General features: G+C 37.3%; 1 protein-coding gene across 1 annotated transcript in view; it reads right to left on the bottom strand.

Annotated features, from left to right (window-relative positions):
- The window catches only part of PGM2L1 (phosphoglucomutase 2 like 1), a 54,461-nt gene that overhangs the window by 14,168 nt on the left and 15,375 nt on the right, over window positions 1-24,918 (bottom strand). Inside the window, exons 2-5 of the mRNA XM_068988901.1 lie at window positions 9,986-10,153; window positions 7,749-7,855; window positions 6,942-7,026; window positions 4,011-4,094 (exon numbers count right to left, since the gene is read on the bottom strand). Of these exons, the coding sequence (XP_068845002.1) occupies window positions 4,011-4,094; window positions 6,942-7,026; window positions 7,749-7,855; window positions 9,986-10,153 (444 nt within the window). The remainder of the gene's footprint in view (window positions 1-4,010; window positions 4,095-6,941; window positions 7,027-7,748; window positions 7,856-9,985; window positions 10,154-24,918) is intronic.

Genomic DNA, 24,918 nt, shown 5'->3' on the forward strand with positions numbered 1-24,918 from the left:
TACAAGTGAAATATGATACTAATAAAAAAGCCAAAATAATTTTTACAGATGGAGAAAAATACCATAAGAACATGCATGGAAAAATAGTCAAAAGGTAAACAATAATATGGGGAGAAATACCTGAAAGACAGATGACCAACAGCTACTTTGGAGTTTTCACAGATCTACAAGGAAAAGAGCAACTACCGAAGACAAAAATGAGTACAGCCTTTAATAGACTTTTCAGGAAAGGGAACACAAATATCTTATAAATGTCTGAAAAGATGCTCAACCTCACTCACAAGACAAGTAGAGATTCAAGATGACATTTCCACATATCTGACTGGCAAAGATGAAAAGGTCTGACAAACAATAATGGATGGTGTAGGGTAAAGACCCTCCTATACTGCTGGTGGGAGTAGCAGCTGGAACCACCACCTTGAATAGAGAATGACAAACTTTATTTCATAGATCCTTTGACTCTGAAGTTTCACATCTAGAAACTTATTCTATAACTCAGCAGGGCCATAGGAATATAATGTGAGCCACAATGCAAGCCACGTATTTCACATGCCTTTTTTGTATTAAGTCTTCGAAATCTGGTGTGTATTTTACATTTACAGCACATCTCAATTCAGACTAGTCATATTTTAAGTGTTGGATAATCATAGGTGGCTGGTGGCTATCAGATTGGACAGTGCAGCTACCGAGAATAAGAATAAAAACAACAGGTAACATTGATCAAGTATTTATCAGAGCCAGATACTATACAAGCGTTTTTCATGCACTGTCTCCCTTAATCGTAACTCTTGCCCTAAAATACTGGTTCTATTATTACTCTCAGTTTACAGGTGGGGAAACCAAAGCATAGAGAAATTAAGTAATTTATCTTAGGTTACAAAGCTTCTGCGTGGTGGAGCTAAGTTTCAAACCCGGTCCATAACACTCTTAAAGGTGAAAAGTGAAAGTGAAGTCGCTCAGTCGTGTCTGACTCTTTGCAACCCCATGGACTGTAGCCTACCAGCCTGCCCTGTCCATGGGATTTTCCAGGCAATAGTACTGGAGTGGATTGCCATTTCCTTCTCCAGGGGATCTTCCTGACCCAGGGATCAAACCTGGGTCTCCCGCATTGTAGACAGACGCTTTACCATCTGAGCCACCAGGGAAGTCCCAAGTGGTTAAGATAACACTCTTAACCACTATTCTATAAGGACTCTATAAATCTACTTGTGTATACAAACAAAGATGTGTATAGAAAAACATTCACTGTAGCATTATTTGAAAGCAGTAGCAGATTAGAAACAAAATAAAATGTTTATCAACAAGGACTGGTTAAATAAATTAGGATTCATCCATATAGGTTTTTGAAGATGAATGAGGCAAACCTATTTATAGATCGACTGATGTAGAGGATGATCTCTGAGACTGTTTCACACTGTTGTGTGAAAAAAACAAGGTGCAGAACACTATATATAATACCCTGACATTTAAGAGGGGAAAAAGAGGGACTGACCAATACTACACAAATGATTACACAGGCATAGATTACCTCTGGAAGAAAACTAAAACCAGAAACAGTATTTGCTTCTGAAAAGAGATGCTCGGGGCAAGGGGTGGGAGAAATACTCTTTATTGTTTTAACTTTTTATAATGTTTAACTTTCATACTTTTTACCTTGTGCTTATATTTCTTAAAGTATAAGAAAAAATACATATAATATATATAATATAAAAAAAATCTTTGAGGGTCTACTCTATGACAAGTATGTTCAATAACAATAAATATCAAAACAAAGTCCCACCACCCATGAGCTTATATTGGGGAATTAGTGGGGGAGGAGGATTGAACAAACAAGTCAATAAACAGACAAGATAATTCATTATAAAGAAAGCAGGTAATTATAGACAGTGATAAGTTCTGTGAAGAAAATAAATAAAATGAAGAGATCATTGAGGGAAGCCACTTCAGGTAAGGTGGCCAAGGAAGGTCTTTTCAAGGAAGCAACATCTGGGCAGGAAACTTAAGGATGAAAATAAGCAAGTCTGCAAGATTTGGGGACGAGCAATCCAAGCAGAGGAACAAACAAAAGGCTCAGAGCCTTTTGGAGGCTCTGGAGGAACTGGGAGAATGGAAAGAAGCTGCAGTGTGACCAGGACACAGTGAGCACAGAAGAGGACTGAATGGAATGAGGTGGAAGAGGCAGGCAAGAGAGAGAATCCTATAAGCCCCAAGGTAAGGAGATTGGATTTAGCAGGAAAGCTAACATGACCTGTTTATATTTTAAAAGATCCTCTGGCGCTTAGTGGAAAATGGACTGCAGGGAAGAGCAACGGAAACAGGGAAGAGACCAGCTAGGACGATGTTGTTCAGGCAAAGACAATGGTTTAGAACCATGGAGGGAGAAGACACGGGCAGAAGTAAACACATTCTACATAGATTTTGGATGCAGAATTTGTAGAACCTGTTAGTAAATTAAATGTCGGGAGTGAAGGAAAGGAAGTAATCAAGAATGAATTTTGGTTTTCGCTTGGGTGGGTGGTAGTTTGAATTTATAGAGATGGGTTAAGACTTGGGGAGGAACACACTCGAGTGTATATATGGCAGGCTGTGGAAGAATCAAGGCCTCTGTTCTAGAGATACTAATTTTGAGACATGTTAGGCATCCCAATGGATATCAGGTTGGCAGCTGGATGTAGGAGTCTGATGATCAGAGAACAGATCTGGGTTCTTTACTCTCTGACAGTTGACCTCTCCCTCCTTGCAACTCTCTTACCCCTTTGGTTTTTGTAACATCAGTTTCTTCCTGTCTTTGTCCCATCTCCAGATCCTCTTCTTTCTCCCTTCTTTTGAAGTTGATATTCCCTAGGGATCCATTCTTGTCCTCTTTTTCTAACCTACACTGTCTCTGGGCTGCCAATCCAAATAAAGAACTTCCAAATATCCTTAAATGCTCTAACATAATATGTACAGTGATCCCAAATTTCTCCCCGAACAACAGATCTGCATATTCAACTGCATAAAGGTTGCTGCTGCTTGACTGACCCACAAATCTCTCAAACTTAATTATGTCCCAAACTAATGAATTAGGCTTCTTCACTGCTTCTGTAAATGGTAATACTCCCCACTTAGCTGGCAAGGGTCAAAATCTTAGATTAGTATAAAATATTCTTTTCCCCAGTAAACCAGAGCTCAGTGTGCCTGGAGTCCCCCCCTACACAAGAAGAAAAAGAAATATTAAATTATAGACTCATGAGCCAGGAGCCCCAAATGCTGGTTCAACACGGCTGTATCTTCTGTTTGCCCCTTCTGAGCACCCTTCACCCTTCCCCACCCCGCTTTCTGCCATGAAGCCTGACATACAAACAGATCCTGTGGCCAATAAGGAGTCCCAGCAGAAGAATGGAGGGAAAGGAGGAGAATGAGGTCAAAGTACCATTCCTCCAGCTCTCTTCCTTCAAACTACCACTCATTCCTCAAGTTCTTGGTACAAAATGATTTTATCTCTGAAATGGTAGAGAGGATGATTTGGGATGGGCTGGGGAAATCAAGGGCAGTAAGATATCAGAAGTAAAAAGACCACTGAAGAGACTTTTGTAATACTACATAAGTATATAAAGTACAATAATACATATTGAGATGTAATAAGGGCCAGTAAGGATACACATTCTTTGAGTGGTGGTACTCAGTAGCTTCAGTTGTGTCCGACTCTTTGCGACCCTATGGACTGTAGCCCACCAGGTTTCTCTGTCCATGGGATTCTCCAGGCAAGAACACTGGAGTGGGTTGCCCTGCCCTTCTCCAGGGGATCTTCCCGACCCAGGAATCGAATCCACATCTCCTGTGTCTCCTGCATTGCAGGCAGACTCTTTACCCACCTGGGAAGCCATTCTCTGAGAGGCAGCCTCAGTGTTTTCATCTTCCTGCTTCCAATGTCTAACCCTGCTTCCCACTGTAGAAAATATACTCAGCACATATTATTTAAATAAAATAAGAACTATGAAATAACCAAAGATGAAGAATCCAAGGTTTACCTTGTATCCATTGTCTTCTTTGCGGTTGTGAGATGCCGTAATCATCACACCTGCAACTGCATTGAGTTCCTGGACTGCATAAGGCTAAAAAAGCAATAATACTGTAATTCTGTTTCCTAGCTACTCATACATTTGACACAAGAATAACTTTGATTAAATAACTGGAAAAGACATTAAGATATAAATAGCCTAAAAACTTAATAATCAACTCCAGGTTCACTAGGTGGGATATAACTAAAGCCAACTATTAGGTCATCAATAACCACCTAACTGTTAGAGTGAATGCTTTCCCCCCCAGTCTCATTTAACTTAGTCTTATAATTATTTTGTTCCTTTAACAAATATTTAACAAACACCTACTATATACCAGATATTCCACCAGACCCTGGAGATATGAGAGGGGAATTTACTCATAAAATATTATACCTGGAAGTAAATTTAGAAATAATCTAATCTATCATATTTTACACACTATATATTGTTTATTCAATATTATGTAATCATAAGCAAGAATTATATAAGCGTGGCACATAGGTCTCTTGCCTTTTGATTTGAAGATCTTTACATACACTCTGTGGCCTCTATGGCATATAAAAATGAATTTACCATTTCTCCCAAAGTTAACTGCCAGGTTGAATTTCCCTTTTTCATCACAGTTATTATTTATTTGCCTAAGATGTTCCTCCATTCTACCATCACATCCAACTTCTTTCCTCCTGGCCATGGGGGAATGGGCATATGACACTGATCTGACTACAGTAACCTATTCCTTTGATGATTTAACTCAGAGGCTGGCTCATAAGACCCAATTCTTCTCCAAGATGTTTTTGCTGCAAGTAGATTTCCTCTGACTCAAAGACATGGTGATAAAGAGTGCCAAAAACAACTTCCCTAGCAGCTAGAGCAGAACCACTTGCAATAAGAGAGGAAGGCCAACACACAGTTACAGATGGAAATGGTAACCCAGAAGCAGACTCCTGCAAAAAAATTCAGCATTTCTGGGCCCTCCTTGGTTACTGTCATTCATTAGAGCTAATTGTTTAAAAATTCCTTCAATTGTTTGATCCACTCTGTATACGACCAATAAATCACTAGTAACAGATTATGGAGACATTATCTAATCATCTAACAATTGGTAAAACTTGCCAACAAAATCACGTAGACCTGACATTTTTATTTTGAGAAGAGTAATAAAAATCAGTTCAATTTCTTTAATGACTACAGGTCTGTTCAGGCTTTCTATTTCTTATCAGTTTTGATGTATTAATTATTCAAGAAAATTGGCCAGTTCTCCTAAGTTTCACATTTATTTGCATCACGTTCAGAATATTGTGGTTTTCTTAATCTGTTCTTAGTCACTCAGTCATGTCCAACTCTTTGCGACCCCATGGACTGTAGCCCACCAGGCTCCTCTGTCCATGGGGATTCTCCAGGCAAGAATACTCGAGTGGGTTGCCATGCCTTCCTCCAGGGGATCTTCCCAACCCAGGGATCAAACCCAGGTCTCCTGCATTGCAGGAGGATTCTTTACCATCTGAGCCACCAGGGATTGTCTTTTTTCTTTTTTTCTTCAGTACCCTTGCCAAAAGGTCTATTTTACTATTTGTCTCTTCAGAAAGCCAACTCCTGCTTTTGTTGATACCCTCCTTTTCTTTATTCTCTATTTAGCTGATTTTTCCTTTATCATTATTATTTTTTAAATTTTATTTGGATTTATTCTGTTTTTATCCTAACATACTAAAGTCTTAGTTCATTACTTAAAACTTTTTTCCTAATATATTCATCAAGACTATAAATTTCCCTTTAAGTAGAGCTTCAGTTAAATCTCATAGTTTTTTTTGCTACTTAGTGTTTTCATTGCTGCTCTTAAAATCCAGACAGTCCTTGCTTTGCAAAGTTCCAATACACATGAATTTCTGATACCATGTTTAAGTAAATAATACCAGTCTCCTAAAAACATGCTCAAATTTCAGCTGCCTATGCTGTAACTATATCAAGTAAAAACTTGGCTCCTAGCTCTTCAGTCTGAAACAACTATGTATATATGAGATCCATCATGATCAGTAACTGATCACGTCACTGTTGGTCACTGTGCATCTGTGAGCTATTGCACAGACAGCAAAACATGTAGCTGTGTTGCTGCTTTACCTCCCAGAGATAACTCATGTGACAGTTTTGCAAAACTGGATGACTGAAATTAGGAAATGGCCAACAAAGATGAAAGTGCAGCAAAGAAGCAAAAAGTAATAATGGTGGAAGTGACATTTGAATCAATCATAAATGAAGTTATAGAAAAATAACTGGGAACATTGACACTGCTGTCATTCAAGAGACTCCAGATAGGCAATCAGATCAGCTTAGTGAAGGTGAATGTATGGATATAAGTTAAGGATGTGTTTGTGATGAAAACGATGAGGTTGTCCTAGAGTAAGTGATACTGGCAAAAAAGGAAATTCTCGAAAACATTTTATGACATTGAATGTGCAAAAGATAAAATGTGGAAAGTTGACCCAGACTCAGAAGGGAATTTGATAAGTCACCAAGGGATAGAAAAGACGCACACTCATTGTTAAGTTATATGACAAGAAGCAAGCACTGTTCACACTCTTTAATTTTTAAAGAAGAAATAGAACACTCAAGTGAGTGTTTTATAGTAATTTTGCCTGCTTGATAAATCAGTTTCTGAAAGAAGAATATTAAAATATCCCACCATGACTCTAGACTTATCAACTTGTTATAGATCAAATTCTTAGGTGGTTCAACACATATGTGTTGAATGAAAATAAAGTCAGAGCAATATTTGTTTTCTTTAGGTCCTTCGATTCATTTAATATAGAACTTAATGCATGACAAAGATTTGAACCCTGTTTGATTTAAGAAATACTTTTTCAAGAGGAGCAATCTGTATGATCAATGATATAACACACTTACTACGAAAGGTGTAGGAACATATCTTGAAAAAAGATACACAGGAACATCTTTGGCCAATAAGACTGCAGCAGTTAGCTTAGCAAGCCTGAAAAAGGGACAGAGATTTCACTTGGTCCTTAGCTTACCATACTTAAAAAAACCAACCTCCCACAAAATAAATGCATTACAATTGTTCTGAATATACAGCAATCTAATCCAACCAATTCTTATAATCACTAGTTATTTAAGCTTCATGCTTCAACTTTAAATTGTTAATAAACAAGATTTTTTAAAAGGAACTTTAACAAGGAAGAGAATTGACATTTTAATTTCCTCCTTTTTCCTGATTCAGCTTTTGGTGGCTATTTTACTAAGAAATAAAATTTTCCTTTTGCAAAAGGCAAAAAACATGGAAGAAAGTGAAACCAGAGACTTTGACAAACACAATATACCTTTTTACCCCCTAAAAAAAGTATCACTAGATCATGATCATCTATGTGTGAAATATGCCGAATCTAATAAAATGGGATTATAGTGAGAGAATACAACTTACATAATATTGCTACCCAGTGCCTTTGCCAAAATAATAAAATCATAAGATAATCTATGATGTCATTCTAAATACTAACTTTAAATATTTAAAAATTTACTCTTTTCTGTAAAAAGCAAAGGTTATCTTTGAAATGCTGATGTTTCAGCTCTAAATAAACACCAGCATGTGATCACATTTTTTGGACAGTTTCCTGTTTCAGAACTCTTATTGGGCATAAAATTTTTTTCAGATTTTATTCCAATCCAGTCTAATCTCTGAAACAATTAATACTGTACCTCTGGCTGCTGCAGCTGCTAGTTACTTGACCCCGTGTGTCATACCCAACTACAAAGCCTCTTTGCTTGAAGTCTGAGAAACATCTCTCAAGGTATTTGTACATCCCCTGAAGCAGATAAACAGAAAAGATTAATTCCTGAGTAATGCCTGCATTTTCAGTGACTTAAAGTCTATGCTTTTTATGTGTGGTGTGCAGCTAATTGGCTCCCAGGGAACTGGCCTCCTCATTTTGCCCGTGTTCACCAACATGAGAGCAACAATCTTCTATCCTCAAATGTGAGATGACAAACACCCGTTTCCTGAAGTTTTGGACACATTTGATACACAGAAATATCAAGAAACTGTTAAATATAATACAATGCATAAAACATTAGGTAAAAAATGATGGGACATGAAAGTCAGTATGCTAAAAAAGAAAAACTGTTAGAAGAACCAAAAGAAATTGCTGTTTGCATTAAGGCTCTAGAAAATGGAAGTTTGACCGTTTTAGGTCTTACTAAATCATAAGACTGAAGCTAACCATAAGAGTTGATCTATTTATGACATAAATATTTTACATCAGCAATATAAACCTCATTAGAATATTTCTTAAGATGGCTGATCCCATTCCTTAGTTTTAAAATCACAAAGAAAATCTTATAAACAAGGAAAATTTGCACCAAAGGAGACAAAAAGTAGAATAAAGGATTTAATATTGAAAATACCACAATAAGCCAAAGCCATTTAACTATTTTATGAATGATTTGCTAACTTTAATAAACACTTTCAACTATACAAAACTAACACTTTTAAAATGTTGCCACATTTAATCCTCACAATAACCCCAAAAAGAAAGAAACGCAGGTACCAGTTTTATTTTTGTCTCTGTTGTTCAACATCTCTTCCAAAAGAAAGGAGACAAAATAAGATTGAAGCTCCATTTAATGACTTGCCCAAAGCCATTCATTCACAATGTTATACTAATTTAATGAAGACCTACGATATGGCAGGCACTGCCACGTAACTATGGTGCCAGTACCAAATAAGGTCCCAGTGACTTCTGGGAACTGGGAACTTCCTTCACAGTTCTTTCAAGTATAATTGTTCTTCCCAACATACTCCTTATGAGTGAGTGTGTCTGTGTGTGCACGTGCACTCACGCATGTATTATAGCCCAAATTGACCAACTTATTTATTTCTAATGATGATGCTATCCTAAAATCTCACAGAATCTCATACTTTGGTGTAAAAATCCATCTTATCTTATCCCACTATACCTAGGTTCTGAAAAAAAGCTAAAGTTTAAGAATCAGATTCAATCTGGCTTTTCTACTTCACATATTGGAATCTCAGCTCCTGTAAAAATTTGCACTTCTGTAGAAACTGATTTTCAAACACCTCCTCCACTCCTTTTTGTAAAGTCAAGGAATCTTTAGTCAAAATGAAATCTTATGAGGAATCCCAACATATCAGAAAGATCTAACTGAAGCTTTTCTGAACGAGGAAAAGAAAGGGGATGGGGACAGGAGCTAGCAAGCATCCTACTATTCAGTCATCTTGTCATTATTTGTTCCCAAACCCCTGCATTAGCCATTGAGTTTAAAGAATTTCCTCAGAATAAGATCTATTGTTTGCCAGTATTGATTAGAATCATATCTATTGAGCAATTCTGTAGTTTAGGACTATTTTTAGTATATGCTAAATGTATTTTGGCCTCCAAAGTGGAGCTCCCTGAAACAGTTAAAGATGATTCACTGGAAAGAGAATTGTTTCTAGAATAAACTGCATAAAAATGGGGAGAAATAAAACAAATGGAATCATATCAACACTGCCTTAACTCTCAAATTATATGGAAAGCCATGTTAAAGGGAAATATTTTCAACTAAAATGTCCAAATACTCTGGTTAACCTTTATCAGTGGCCACATGCCAAAATAGATCACCTTCTATCTAAGTTTGCTTCTTTATATTAAATGAAAATGTCAATAACCATTTCCTGGTTTGAAATGCAAAGTAATACTGTCAAGAAGTTGATGATGGCAACCAAAATAACCAGAATGTCAGTCTGTGACCCTAAAGATACATACGTGACCTCTAAGATGAGTCTTGTGTAAGACCAAAGGTCAGAATTTATGTTACATTTTTCATTTGTAAGAAAGTATCTTGCTGGATATAAAGCTTTTTTACTATTTTTTTTAAAACCTAATTTATAAAGCAAAAAACAGTGATAAAAGTACACATATAATAATAATACTTACCTGTGTTGATTGTATTACTGTAAGATCATTAATATAGCAAAATCCTGCCCCCATAGCAGAACGAAGTCCTGCAGTTCCAAAAGTCATTCGGCAACAAAGCCTATCTCGCAGCTCCTTGTTCATCCCATTCCTTAACAGATTTTCAATTTGCTCTCTTGTTTTTGGATTCTATTAAAAAAAAAGATGCATTAAAACTTAATCAGAATCACAAGTAGAGTCCTAATATGAAGCCCTTCTGAGGAGCCAATAAGTTTTATTCATATATTACAAGGTTCTGCATTTACTATAAATATATTAGTATAGACGGAAGCCTGGCATGCTGCAGCCCATGGGGTCGCAAAGAGTTGGACATGACTGAGCAACTGAACAACAGCAACAGTAATAAAACACACCTGCTATTTACTGAGTCCCCAAAGTGCCCAGACCCTAATGAGGGTGGTTTATAAATCTCTAATCATATTTTTAAAAATACTATATTTAAGAAAATTTTAACAAACTGACAACCTTAAGAGCTATGGACCCAAAATAAAACATAGTCAAAAATGACATCAATTATTACCAACTATGTTAAGTTTTAAAAGAAATGTGGGAGCTATTAAATAAATGTAATTACAACATGCCTATTAAATACTTCCTAAACGTCTATAATTCAAAATGATCAGATAAGCCTTGTGTGTGTGAGTGCGTGTGTGCGTGTGTGAGTTTTCAGTCATGTCCGACTCTTTGACACCCCAGACTATACTCTGCCAGGCTCCTCTGTCCATGGGGTTTTCCAGGCAAGAATACTGAAGTGAGTTGCCATTTATTCCTCCAGGGGCTCTTCCCCACCCGGAGACTGAACCCGTGTCTCTTGCATTTCCTGCACTGGCAGGTGGATTCTTTATCACTGCACCAACTGGGAAGTCGCAGATAAGCCTTACTGCTCTTTAAAATCACAGAAAACTGTTCAATTTATCTATAGCAGAAAAAAAAACCTGACTATAAAAAGGTCTTAAGTTTAAATATGGACTTGATTAAGAATGAGAATGAAAATTCAGTTCAAACTTGGCTTGTGAAGCAAGACTTGCCAACATCTTCATTTTAGGACTCCTATTTCATTAGCACATACTTCAAGTTATTTTCATAAAGCTCAGGATGCCTATAAGTGAAAATAGTGCTTCACAAGTGAGTAGCAAGTTTTAAATGGAAATGTAATTATAAATAAGAATAAAATTTAAATGGAATTTCCAGTAGTTTATTTTTAGGACAAAGAGTCAAAAGTAAGAAAATAAAACATAACTTCTCTCTTCCATTACCATACATAATATGGACTGAGTCCCTACTAACTTCTTAGATTGTCTATATCTACAATCTATACAATGATAATGAATATTCAGAATGATAAGCCAAGACATATGAAAGATACTAGAGTATATTTGCACTTATAGAGAAATAAAATCATGTTAATATATAATTTAAACAAAAAAGTATTCTAGTAATAGTGAAAATTAAAGTTATTTGGATACATGCCAAAAACTAATGAGAAGACATGGAAATTTTGATTAACTGAAATTGCAATCTGATTAAACTAGATGGATGATAAAAATGTATGTATATATATATATATAGAGAGAGAGTGTGAGCATGCCTTGACTTAAGGAGTCTCTATTTCATAAATGACACAAACTAACAAATACAGAGTTACTTTTACAATATGAATAGCTATTAAGAGAAAAATCAAAACAATAAAATAAAACAATAAAATTATCTGGGCTACTATATATTATTCCAATGCCTATATTATACCACCAAATTTGATACAGAAGTCAAAGAGATTTGAAGAGGATTAACATTGGAGAAGGCAGTGGCACCCCACTCCAGTACTCTTGCCTGGAAAATTCCATGGACGGAGGAGCCTGGTGGGCTGCAGTCCATAGGGTCGCTAAGAGTCAGACACAACTGAGCGATTTCACTTTCACTTTTCACTTTCATGCATTGGAGAAGGAAATGGCAACCCACTTCAGTGTTCTTGCCTGGAGAATCCCAGGGACGGGGGAGCCTGGTGGGCTGCCATCTATGGGGTCGCAGAGTCGGACATGACTGAAGCGACTTAGCAGCAGCAGCAGCAGCAACATTTCAAAATTATGACCCAGCAATCCCACTGCTGGGCATACACACCAAGGAAACCAAAATAGAAAGGGACACATGTTCCCCAATGTTCATCGCAGCACTGTTTATAATAGCCAGGACATGGAAACAACCTAGATGTCCATCAGCAGATGAATGGATAAGAGAGCTATGGTACATATACATAATGGAGTATTACTCAGCCATTAAAAAGAACACATTTGAATCAGTTCTAATGAGATGGATGAAACTGGAGCCAATTATACAGAGTGAAGTAAGCCAGAAAGAAAAACACCAATACAGTATACTAACACATATATATGGAATTTAGAAAGATGGTAATGATGACCCTGTATGTGAGACAGCAAAAGAGACACAGATGAGTAGAGCGGACTTTTGGACTCTGAGGGAGAGGGAGAGGGTGGGATGATTTGGAGAATGGCACTGAAACATGTATACTATCATGTAAGAAACGAATCGCCAGTCTATGTTTGATGCAGGATACAGGATGCCTGGGGCTGGTGCATGGGGATGATCCAGAGAGATGATATTGGGTGGGAGGTGGGAAGGGCGTTCATGTTTGGGAACTCATGTACACTCATGGTGGATTCACGTCAATGTATGGCAAAACCAATACAGTATTGTAAAGTAAGGAACGAAGGTGAAGTCGCTCAGTCCTGTCCGACTCTTTGCGACCCCATGGACTGTAACCTACTAGGCTTCTCCGTCCATGGGATTCTCCAGGCAAGAATACTGGAGTGGATTGCCATTTCCTTCTCCAGGGGATCTTCCCAACCCAGGGATCAAACCCGGGTCTCCCGCATTGGAGGCAGACACTTTAACCTCTGAGCCACCGGTTGTAAAGTAAAATAAAGTAAAAATAAAAATTTAAAAATTTAAAAAAAAGAAAAGGAAAAAAAAAAGAAAAACAAAACTGAAAAGACTGAAAAACTCCAGTACTATACACGGTACAAGGCAGTATCACACAGTTAGTTACACTGAAATTAGGATAGGCTTTTTAGAAAGATTTTGCAGCAATTATCAATATCAAACTGCATATGCCTTTGACCCATAGATTTCTCCATCCACAGTAATATGTTCAAATGAACAAGATTCATTCATACAAGAATATCCATTGCAGTATCTTACTGCCAGTAGTATTACTACCATCATATTGATGAAGAGATTAAGATTTAGAGAGGGAGCCTCATAACACTGAGCTAATTTTGCCAGTCTAGACAGGAACTGAATCCAGGTTGATCCGGCTCTAAAGCCTGTTCAGTTCAGTTTGAGTTGCTCAGTTGTATCTGACTCTTTGCGACCCCATGGACTGCAGGATGCCAGGCCTCCCTGTCCATCACCAACTCCTGGAGCCTACTCAAATTCATATCCATTGAGTCAGTGATGCATTCCAACCATCTCATCCTCTGTCATCCCCTTCTCCTCCCACCTTCAATCTTTCCCAGCATCAGGGTCTTTTCTGAGTTGGTTCTTCATATCAGGTGGCCAAAGTATTGGAGTTTCAGCTTCAGCATCAGTCCTTCCAATGAATATTCAGGACTGATTTCCTTTAGGATGGACTGGTTGGATCTCCTTGCAGTCCAAGGGACTCTCAAGAGTCTTCTCCAACACCACAGTTCAAAAGCATCAATTCTTCGGTGCTCAGCTTTCTTTATAGTCCAACTCTCACATCCATACATGACTACTGGAAAAACCATAGCTTTGACTAGACAGACCTTTGCTTTTTAATATGCTGTCTAGGTTGGTCATAGCTTTTCTTCCAAGGAGAAAGTGTCTTTATTTCATGGCTGCAGTCACCATCTGCAGTGATTTTGGAGCCCCCCAAAATAAAGTCTATCACTGTTTCCATTGTTTCCCCATCTATTTGCCATGAAGTGATGGGACCGCATGCCATAATCTTAGTTTTCTGAATGTTGAGCTTTAAGGCACCTTTTTCACAACCTCTTTCACTTTCATCAAGAGGCTCTTTAGTTCTTCACTTTCTGCCATTAGGGTGGTGTCATCTGCATATCTGAGGTTATTGATATTTCTCCCGGCAATCTTGATTCCAGGTTGCGCTTCATCCAGCCCAGCGTTTCTCATGATGTACTCTGCATAGAAGTTAAATAAGCAGGGTGACAATATACAGCCTTGATGCACTCCTTTTCTGATGTGGAACCAGTCTGTTGTTCCATGTCCAGTTCTAACTGTTGCTTCCTGACCTGCATACAGATTTCTCAGGAGGCAGGTCAGGTGGTGTGGTATTGCCATCTCTTTAAGAATTTTCCGCAGTTTGTTGTGACGCACACAGTCAAAGGCTTTGGCATAGTCAATAAAACAGACGTTTTTCTGGAACTCTCTTGCTTTTTCGATGATCCAGCAGATGTTGGCAATTTGATCTCTGGTTCCTCTGTCTTTTTTAAATCCAGCTTGAATATCTGGAAGTTCACAGTTCACATATTGCTGAAGCCTGGCTTGGAAAATTTTGAGCATTACTTTACTAGTGTGTGAGATGAGTGCAATTGTGCGGTAGTTTGAGTATACTTTGGCATTGTCTTTCTTTGGGATTGGAATGAAAACTTTTTTCAGTCCTGTGGCCACTGCTGAGTTTTCCAAATTTGCTGGCATATTGAGTGCAACACTTTCACAGCACCATCTTTTAGGATTTGAAATAGCTCAACTGGAATTCCATCACCTCCACTAGTTTTGTTCATAGTGATGCTTCCTAAAATCCACTTGATTTCACATTCCAGGATGTCTGGCTCTAGGTGAGTGATCACACCATCATGGTTATCTGGGTGGTGAAGATCTTTTTTGTATAGCTCTTCTGTGTATTCTTGCCACCTCTTCTTAATGTCTTCTGCTTCTGTTAGGTCCATACCATTTCTGTCCTTTACCGAGCCCATCTTTGCATGAAATGTTCCCTTGGTATCTCTAATTTTCTTGAAGAGATTGCTAGTCATTCCCATTCTATTGTTTTCCTCTATTTCTAAAGCCTGTACCATTTCACTATAAACAAAATAATTATGTAGGGCAGGTTAATAATACTTCTAACAATAATTAACTCCAGCTACAAAGCAAACAATATTCCTTTTTATTATAGCTATATAAATATAAAAATGATCACCAGACATTAATGCTATTAGTTTACTGAGTACACGTCCTAATATTTAATTGCACAACTACTAGAATAAAGCCTAAAAGTATCTTCTGTTATATATCACAATCAATTCTAACCTAATTCTTGGTTCTTAGGAAGCCTGTAATTTGAAGAAAGAATAGATATATTAACAATTCCAAATCTTAATATTGTTAAGCATCTAAATATGAGCCAATATATAATAACTCAAATATACCTAAAATTACAAAACTGTAAATAACAGTTTAAAATGTTTCTGATAGAGATGAGTGTCTAAACAGTAAACATCAGTTTTATATTAACTACAGAGAAAAAATTAATTTTTTTCTAGTTTATTTCTAGACAAGTTAAAATAGGAAACTGCAAGCTGAAAATCTGAAGAGTGAATGTAACTGACATTTACTTCTGAGGGTCAGCCAGCTTAGAGATCCAAGTGTAGAGTCCTGAAGCAGAACGTGTTTTCTAAACCAGATGCTTCCTGACTGAGTCCAAAATACACTCTTGTTAAAGCAATAATTTTTTTCTCTAAAGAGAAAAAATGGTTTAATTCTAAATTTAATTTCTCCATCTTTAAAAAATTATGGAAATAAATGTAAACTAAATTGGTTTAGGAAAAAATTTGAATGATTACACTTGTCATAAAAAATGATATTTACTTAATAACAACTAGCTTAATAAAATCTGAATAATAATCACTAAATGAATATAAAAGTCATATCCAGTAAATAAAGATGCTAACTACTCCAAAAGTAGAAAATAAATTTAAAAAATACATTGTTACCATTTAAGTATAATATTGATTATGCCAAGATTAGTGTGAAATATAAAAACAATCAGTTTATTTCAAAGCTTAAGATTACATAAACACTCTTTAACTCTTTTTTTTTAATCACAAAGCACATAAACTTAATTGAAGTTGACTATTCAGTGACACAGTAATATATACCTCTATAAAGGTTTAAATAAAAATATTTCTCATATAAGGTAATCAAAATAAAACATTTCAAATAGTTACTGTTTTATTTATTCTGATACATCTCACCTTTTTTGACAAATGAAAAACCCAACTGTTGGTCAACTAGTTCAGGAGGTCATTGCAGGGTAATGAAGAGACCACAGACTTTATGATTCTAGGAAGAGTGGTCCTGATCTTGAGTCTGCAATTGGTTAGCTAGATAATCCAGAACAAATCACTTGACCTCCTCCGAGACCTTATATTCTCAGTAGAGTGTGATAACTTTTTAGATTATCTTTTCAAGCTCTACAGTAAGAGATCATGTGAGGGACTATATTAAATCTCCAGTCAGTAGCATCTCTTACTAGTACTTTGAACAGATAATTTTACTCCAGTATCCTCTCTTGTAAGAAATAGAAATGATGTTCTGCTCTTCTTCCTGGGGACACAGATAGAATATATCTTCCAGCCTCCCTTAGAGTTACATGAGATCATGTGACAGAGTTTTGGTCAACAGATCTGAGTAAAAGAGATGTGTGTCAATCCAGGCCATTAAACACTCCCTTACCACCAGCCACCTCTGCCCCCTCCCCATCCTCTCTTTCCCCATCAACCCACAAAAGAGAGAGGGCTCCAAGGACTTACAGGAGTATGTAGCATCAAGATGGAATAGGTGATTCACAGAGCAAAATTCCCCTCTACCTCCTACCTCACAAATATGCCAACAAATTTTGGAGTATTTGCTACTACAGCTAACCTGCCCTAGTTTAGTATTCACAGAGGAATATCACATACCACTCAAAACTTTTTTGGGGTGGTAGACTGAAAGAAATTACTTCACTTTGAATCTTCAGGGCTTATGTAGTATCCTGGCTGAGCTTACTCTTTCCATATCGTTGTCAGTTTCTTTAACAGATTAAAACTTAAAAGCCTTGAGTTCTTTACTCAGCCTCTTTTATCGAATAAACTATGAGCCCTCGGACAGGTCACTTCTCTCTGAAGCTCATCAGTACAATTTAGAGGTTGGAATTTAATCTGAAAAGACCTCATTCTGGTATATAGCTTCTCTATATGCATTTTTTTAAAAAAAGAAGAAAGAAAAGATCCCTTCAAACTCTAACATTTTGATTGTTAGATTCACTTTGGAATCTAGTCAACAGTTTAACTTCTTCATTGCTCTCTATTTAATTATTCCTCCAATGAAGTTCACACTTGGAAATATTTTTGTCCAACAAAATACATCAGCTTATTTAAAAAATTTAAATCAAGGACAGTTGCCAATTGCTAAAAATTAAACACATCTTAAGTACTACCATGTGCTTAGTTGCTCAGTCGTGTCTGACTCTTTGCGACCACATGGACTATAGCCCGCCAGGCTCTTTTCTCCATGGGGATACTCCAGGCAAGAACACTGGAGTGGGAATGCCATGCCCTCCTCAAGTACTACCATATACACTCCTAACTTCAATCAAAAACAAAGAGAACTTAGTATTTCAAATGGATGATAAACAGACACATATATAAGTTTCCCAAGGTGTTTTACAAGGTTGACAGTTAAGTCAGGAATTTGAGGATCCCAGATTGGTAACAGCACCCAGTTGCTAGATATCTGCCAATATTTCTCTCTCCTTTAATCATACAGTTGGGTACTTACACAGCAGCCTGGCTAAGGGCTATACTTAGTCTACCTTATAGATAAGTGTGACCATGTGACTAAACTCTGTCCAGTGACATGAAAGCGGGAATGATATGTTCCATTTTCAGGTCTTTCCCTGAAAAGGATTAAGTGTACACTCTCCTAAATCTTATTCCTCTTCTCATGGGTTGAAGTCATTTTGGATCAGTAATGGCAGTCACATTTTGAGGATGGCACAGGTCCCCTCCACCAGGCCTGGTCAGCCACTAACCTCTGAAGGTTATAAGAGAAATTATTTTCTCTCTGCTTTGAACCATTATATTTCATAGTCTTTGCTACACACCTTTGACTGTACCCTAATACAGTAGGTGATGGTTATGTTCTGATGTGAAATAAGGTTGAGCCTTCTTAACTCCCAATAAAATAGTTTTTCAATACACTGAATTGCATCCCCTATCATTTCTCCTTCTCCTACCTATCTAAGCATTCTTCTTGCCATTAATACATTAAATCAACATTCATCAAAGTCATTATTTTGCAAACATTATGGGGAAAATAACTATGCTTATATTTTTGCTACAATCCCAAATGCAATGTCACTCAAAGTATTAAAATAAAAGTTAACAGATGATAGTAGAAATTTCCTTAAAAAGAGTAATCACTTACATAATGGTGGCATGTGCTCAGTTGCTAAGCTGTGTCCAACTTTTTGCCACCCCATGGACTGTAGCCTGCCAGGCTCCTCTGTTCACGGGATTTCCCAGACAGGAATACTGGAGTGGGTTGCCATTTCTTTCTCCAGGGGAATCTCCCCATCCTAGAGATGAACACAGGTCTCCTGCATTGGCAGGTGGATTCTTTACCACCAGGGAAGCCCAACTACATAATGGTGGTATCTTCATAGTTGATAGCAGTGACCATATTTTCAACAACCTTATATCTGTCACAGTAGCTAGCTTGTACCTTATACACAGAAGATGTGTTGACTCAGAATCATAAATAGTGACAAAATAGCCATGTTCTTCCAGGGGAACATAAATATTAGAGAAAGAGAATATTAGAACATGTTTAAGTAACCATGCAATCAAATAGAATTCCCAATTGAAATGAATTTTCTAATTAAGTGGATATATTTTTTAAGATAAAGGCCTTTGGAAAAATAATTTCATGTTATCTTTGAGGTTAAATTAAATCACAAATATATACTATTTGTGATCAATCAAAATATTACTTTGTTTTAATTATTAATGTATTTTCATTATCAAGAACAGAACCTGGTACCCTGTAGACACTCAAATGTTTGTTGAATTAATTAAAAATATCTCCTTTTTAAGCACACACTATATGCTAGGCACAGCAAACGCTATAGGGAACAAGAAGATAGTGTCTCTGCTCTTGTAAAGCTCAAGATCTACTGAAGCATAACAATAAGTAAAAGGGCAATTACCACATCAAATATAAAAAGTTTTAAAATAGGAGTAAGTAACAGGGTTCTACAGGAGCACATAAGATAAGCCTCTAACCCAGAATGGATTGAAAGACAGAGAGCACAGCCAGGGAAAGCTAACTGGAAGAAGTAATATCTGAGCTGAAATATGAGTAGAAATTGGAGGAAAAAGGGTGAAGATCAAGTTGAGGGTAGAGAAATAATGACTTCAGCATTAGACTTATTTATTAAGTTTGAAATGGTATCTATAGCTAGCATGCCAACTATTACCTCCCTACCCAATAGCTTCTTCCAGTAATCAAGGAAATAAAAATTGAAATAAGATACCATTTTTCACTTAGAAATTTTATTAAGAGTTTTCAAAATTGTAAGCCCAGTGCTGGGAAGGGAGGGTATAATAATTACAATGGCAGGGGTAACAAACCACTCCAAACTTAGTGGCTTAATCAATAGTCATTTATTTCTCATAGTTTCTAGGGGTCATGAATTAGAAAGGGCAGAGCCAGGACAGGGCTAGCTGGGGCTGTCAACTGTATATTTATAGTGGTCACTATATGTGACATGACTCCAAGGGCAAGTATCTCAAGAACAAGCAAGCTAGGGGAAAGTTACATTACCTTTTATGATCTAGCCTTGGAAGTCAGGAAGCTTCAAGGACTTCCCTGGTGCTCCAGTGGCTAAGACTCCACACTTCCAATGCAGGGGGCCTGGGTTCAATCCCTGGTTGGGGAACTAGATCCCACAAGCTGCAACTAAGAGCTCTCATGCTGCGACTAAAGATCCCACATGCTACAGCTAAAAGTCAGGTGAAGCCAAATAAATAAATGTGCTGTGCTCAGTCACTCAGTCATGTCTGACTCTTTGCGACCCCATGGACTCTAACCCAACAGGCTCTTCTGTCCATGGGATTTTCCAGGCAAGAATACTGGAGTGGGTTGCCACTTCCTTTTCCAGGGGATCTTCCTGACCCACGGATTGAACCCATGTCTCTTGTGTCGGAAGGTGAGTTCTTTACCACTAGCACCACCTGGGAAGGCCAAATAAATAAATAATAAATATTTAAAAACAACAACAAAAAAAGAAAGTCAGGAAGCTTCACTTCCACTGTTCTGTATTTCTGGAGACAGTTACAAATGTCTCCCCAGGTGTCAGATGAGGAACTAAACATTCTACCTTTCAAATAAGGTGCACCGAATGTACAGCATGTTAGATGGGATAGTATATATGACACAGAAAATAAAAATGCATAGGATACCAAAAAATGATACAGAGCAACATAACATTTCATACATATGGATGGAAAATATATATGAAAAATACAATCTTTCATACAAGGAATATACTTAGTGCAGTCACTCAGTCATCTGACCCTTTGTGACCCCCATGGACTGCAGGATGCCAGACTTCCCTGTAAATAACCAACTCCTGGAGCCTACTCAAACTCATGTCCGTCGAGTCAGTGATGCCATCCAACCATCTCATCCTCTGTCATCCCCTTCTCCTCCTGCTTTCAATCTTTCCCAGCATCAGGGTCTTTTCCAATGACTCAATTCTTCGCATCAGGTGGCCAAAGTATTGGAGTTTCAGCTTCAGCATCAGTCCTTCCAATGAATATTCAGGACTGATTTCCTTTAGGATGGACTGGTTGAATCTCCTTGCAGCCTAAGGGACTCTCAAGAGTCTTCTCCAACACCACAGTTCAAAAGCATCAATTCTTTGGCACTCAGCTTCCTTTATAATCCAACTCTCACATCCAAACATGACTACTGGAAAAACTATAGCCTTGACTAGACGGACCTTTGTTGGTAAATTAATGTCTCTGCTTTTCAATATGCTGTCTAGGTTGGTCATAGCTTTTCTTCCAAAGAGCAAGCATCTTTTAATTTCGTGGCTGAAATCAACATTTGCAGTGATTTTGGAGCCCTCAAAAATAAAGTCTGTTACTGTTTCCATTGTTTTCCCATCTATTTGCCATGAAGTGATGTGACCAGATGCCATGATCTTCGTTTTCTGAATGTTGAGTTTTAAGCCAACTTTTTCACTCTCCTCTTTCACTTTCATCAAGAGGCTCTTTAGTTCTTCACTTTCTGCTGTAAGTGTGGTGTCATCTGCATATCTGAGGTAATTGATGTTTCTCCCGGCAATCTCGATTCCAGCTTGTGCTTCATCCAGCCCAATGTTTCTCACGATGTACTCTGCATATAAGTAAAATAAGCAGAGTGACAACATACAGCCTTGATGTACTCCTTTTCAGATTTGGAACCAGTCTGTTGTTCCATGTCCAGTTCTAACTGTTCCTTCCTGAACTACATACAGGTTTCTCAGGAGGCAGGTCAGGTGGTCTGGTATTGTCATCTCTTTCAGAATTTTCCACAGTTTGTTGTGATCCACACAGTCAAAGGCTTTGGTGTAGTCAATAAAGTGGAAGTAGATGTTTTTCTGGAACTCTCGCTTTTTCAATGATCCAACGGATGTTAGCAATTTGATCTCTGGTTCCTCTGCCTTCTCTAGATCCAGCTTTAACATCAGGAAATTCATGGTTCATGTATTGCTGGAGCCTGGCTTGGAGAATTTGGGCATTACTTTACTAGCATGTGAGATGAGTGCAATTGTGCAGTAGTGTGAACATTGTTTGGCATTGCCTTTCTTTGGGATTAGAATGAAAACGGACCTTTTCAAGTCCTGTGGCCACTGCTGAGTTTTCCAGATTTGTTTGCATATTGAGTGCAGCACTTTCACAGCATCATCTTTTGGGATCTGAAATTCCATCACCTCCACTAGCTTTGTTCATAGTGATGCTTCCTAAGGCCCACTTGACTTCACATTCCAGGATGTCTGGCTCTGTCATAGTCCATGGTTTCTCCAGGCCAGAATACTGGTGGGTAGTCGTTCCTTTCTCCAGGGGATCTTCCCAATCTAGGGATCGAACCAGGTCTCCTGCACTGCAGGCGGATTCTTTATCAGCTGAGCTACCAGGGAAGCCATTATTAGACCCAGAAATCCTTCTACTATACAGTATTGTACTACATTAGTTTCACATACACTTAACTTACACATAGTCAACTATATGTACTTAGCCCTACCTCCCAAAGCATTGCTAAGAATTACATTTTGTGCATGTGCTCCATTATATATAGTGAATTACTATATGTTGTCGTTTATTGCTCAGTCATGTCCAGCTCTTTTGCAACCCCATGGACTGTAGCCCACCAGGTTCCTCTGTCCATGGCATTACACAGGCAAGTGGAGTGGGTTGCCCATTCCTTTCTCCAGGGGATCTTCCCAACCCAGGGATCAAACCTGTGTCTCCTGCACTGGCAGGTGGATTCTTTACCACTGAGCCACCAGGGAAGCCCAAAGTACTGTATATATTATTGTTATATATTACTGTATAAAGATAGATACTTGAAGTCACATATTCTATAGTTCATAGGCAATTTAAGAGTTTTCCAAGAGTAATTTTTTACTTTATGGAATTTTCATTATTTATTGAGTTTAGAATCTAGCTCCCAAGTAAGACAAGAGTCCCCAGTACCAGGGATATTCTGACAATGAAGTTACCTATTAGTGATATTTTAGACATTTTAATTCTGAACAGGAGCTTAAACAAGATGATATCTAGAATCCTGTCAACTGAGATTCTATAACTATACTTAATTCAATTTGTACCAGAAAAAGATTCATGGCCTGATGTTTAATATATATTTTGAAGTAGTAAAAATACTACCAATAATTAGGAAAAACTTTCGCGTCAGAATGAAAACTATCAACAAAGGAAACAATAAGATGGATTTTTTTCTTTTTTAATAAAGCCCAATTTTCATATTCTTCTGAAAATCATGCTACAATTATGGTCTGACTAATGGCCTATGGTCAAAAATTAAATAGGTTTATCTCATGTATATGTTATCTTTACATACGCTACAGAAATAAACCAGAGGAAAAAAGCTACATGCAAAACAGTGCTCTCAGCATTATTTAAAGTAGCTTTTAAAAAATCAGAAATACTCTATTTTATCTATATGAGATGATGGATGTTAACTAAACCTACTGTGGTAATCATTTCACAAGATATCTAAATCAAACCATCATGCCATATATCGCTGTGAGACATGTGGGGTTTTAGTTCCCCAACCAAGGATTAAACCTATGCCCCCTGCAGTGGAAGCATGGACTCAACCAGTGGACCACCAGGGAAGTCCTGTACACCTTAAACTTATACAGTGATGTATATCAATTATTTCTCAAAAAAAAAAAAACAACTGGACAAACATCAGAAACACTTTAAGATGTTCAACAAACAGAAAATGTTAAGTGTGACATATCTGCCAAATATTAGCTGTCAATAAAATTATAATTATGTTCTGCATGATAAAAATTACATAAATAGATCCAAAAGACAAATTGAGGAAAAAATATTTGTAATCAAAACAAGCAAAAATCCAATTAAAAAAAGTGTGCAGAGGTTCTCAATAGACATTTCTCCAAAGAAGACATACAGATGGCCAACAGACACATGAAAAGATGCTCAACACCTCTAACACCAGAGAAATGCAAATCAAAACTACAGTGAAGTATCACCTCACACTATTCAGAATGGCCATTACCAAAAAATTCTCAAGTAATAAATTCTGAAAAGGATGTGGAGAAAGGGGAACCCTCCTACACTGTTGGTGGGAATGTAAATTGGTGCAGGCATGATGGAGAACAGTATGGAGGTTCCTTAAAAAACCAAAAAAAAAAAAAAAACCCCATATGATCCAGCAACTTCACTCTCTGGTATACAAAAATCCCATTCCTGGAAAAGACAAAAACTCTAATTTGAAATTTTAGACAAATAGACAATTTTGTTCAAGGGAAAAAAACTTGATTAGAATTATAAACATGCAAGAGATTAAACCATAAAATGTACCCACAAAGAGAGCTCCAGCCTCAGTTGACTTTATTGGCAATTTCCAAAGTATATTTAAGAAATAGATCATTCAAATCTTAAAAGAACTCTTCCAGAGAAGATAAAAGAGTGTACTCCCATCAATTCTTTTCCTGTGTCTAGCTTAACCTAGATACAACAGACATCATCAGAAAGAAAAAAAACATTGTCTGACCTCACCAATGAACAAAGGAGCAAAAATCCTAAGTAAAATCTATCAAACCAAATCCAGCAATATATAAAAACAATAATAAATCATGACAATGTGTTTTTATGCCAGAATACAGTGTTGGTATATTTGAAAATTAATCAAGGTTATCCACAACATTGACAGGTTTAAAAAGAAAAATCAAATGATAATCTGAACAGACACAGAGAAAGTACCTAATAAAGTAAAACACTTACTACATATGATAAAATCTTAGCAAACAAGGAATATAGAAAAACTCAGGATGTGTGTCCTAAGATCCCATTAAGATTCTCCAGAGATCCTGTTAAATGGATGGTTGTGTCCATTTCTAGCAGCTATAGGTACTACTGCTATGAGTTCCCACATGCAACATTCTCTGGAGAACTTCCTTGGGATGACTGGAACCAGCTTATGCAAAAGACCTGAGAGTTATACACACCTTTCCCTCATGGCCAACAGCTAATGATATTTGGTGCAGAAGTACAACTCTATTGTGCAATTAACACTCCAGAAAGCATAGAATCAAGCTG

Source organism: Capricornis sumatraensis, chromosome 16, assembly GCF_032405125.1.
Source record: "Capricornis sumatraensis isolate serow.1 chromosome 16, serow.2, whole genome shotgun sequence".
Lineage (NCBI taxonomy): Eukaryota > Metazoa > Chordata > Mammalia > Artiodactyla > Bovidae > Capricornis > Capricornis sumatraensis.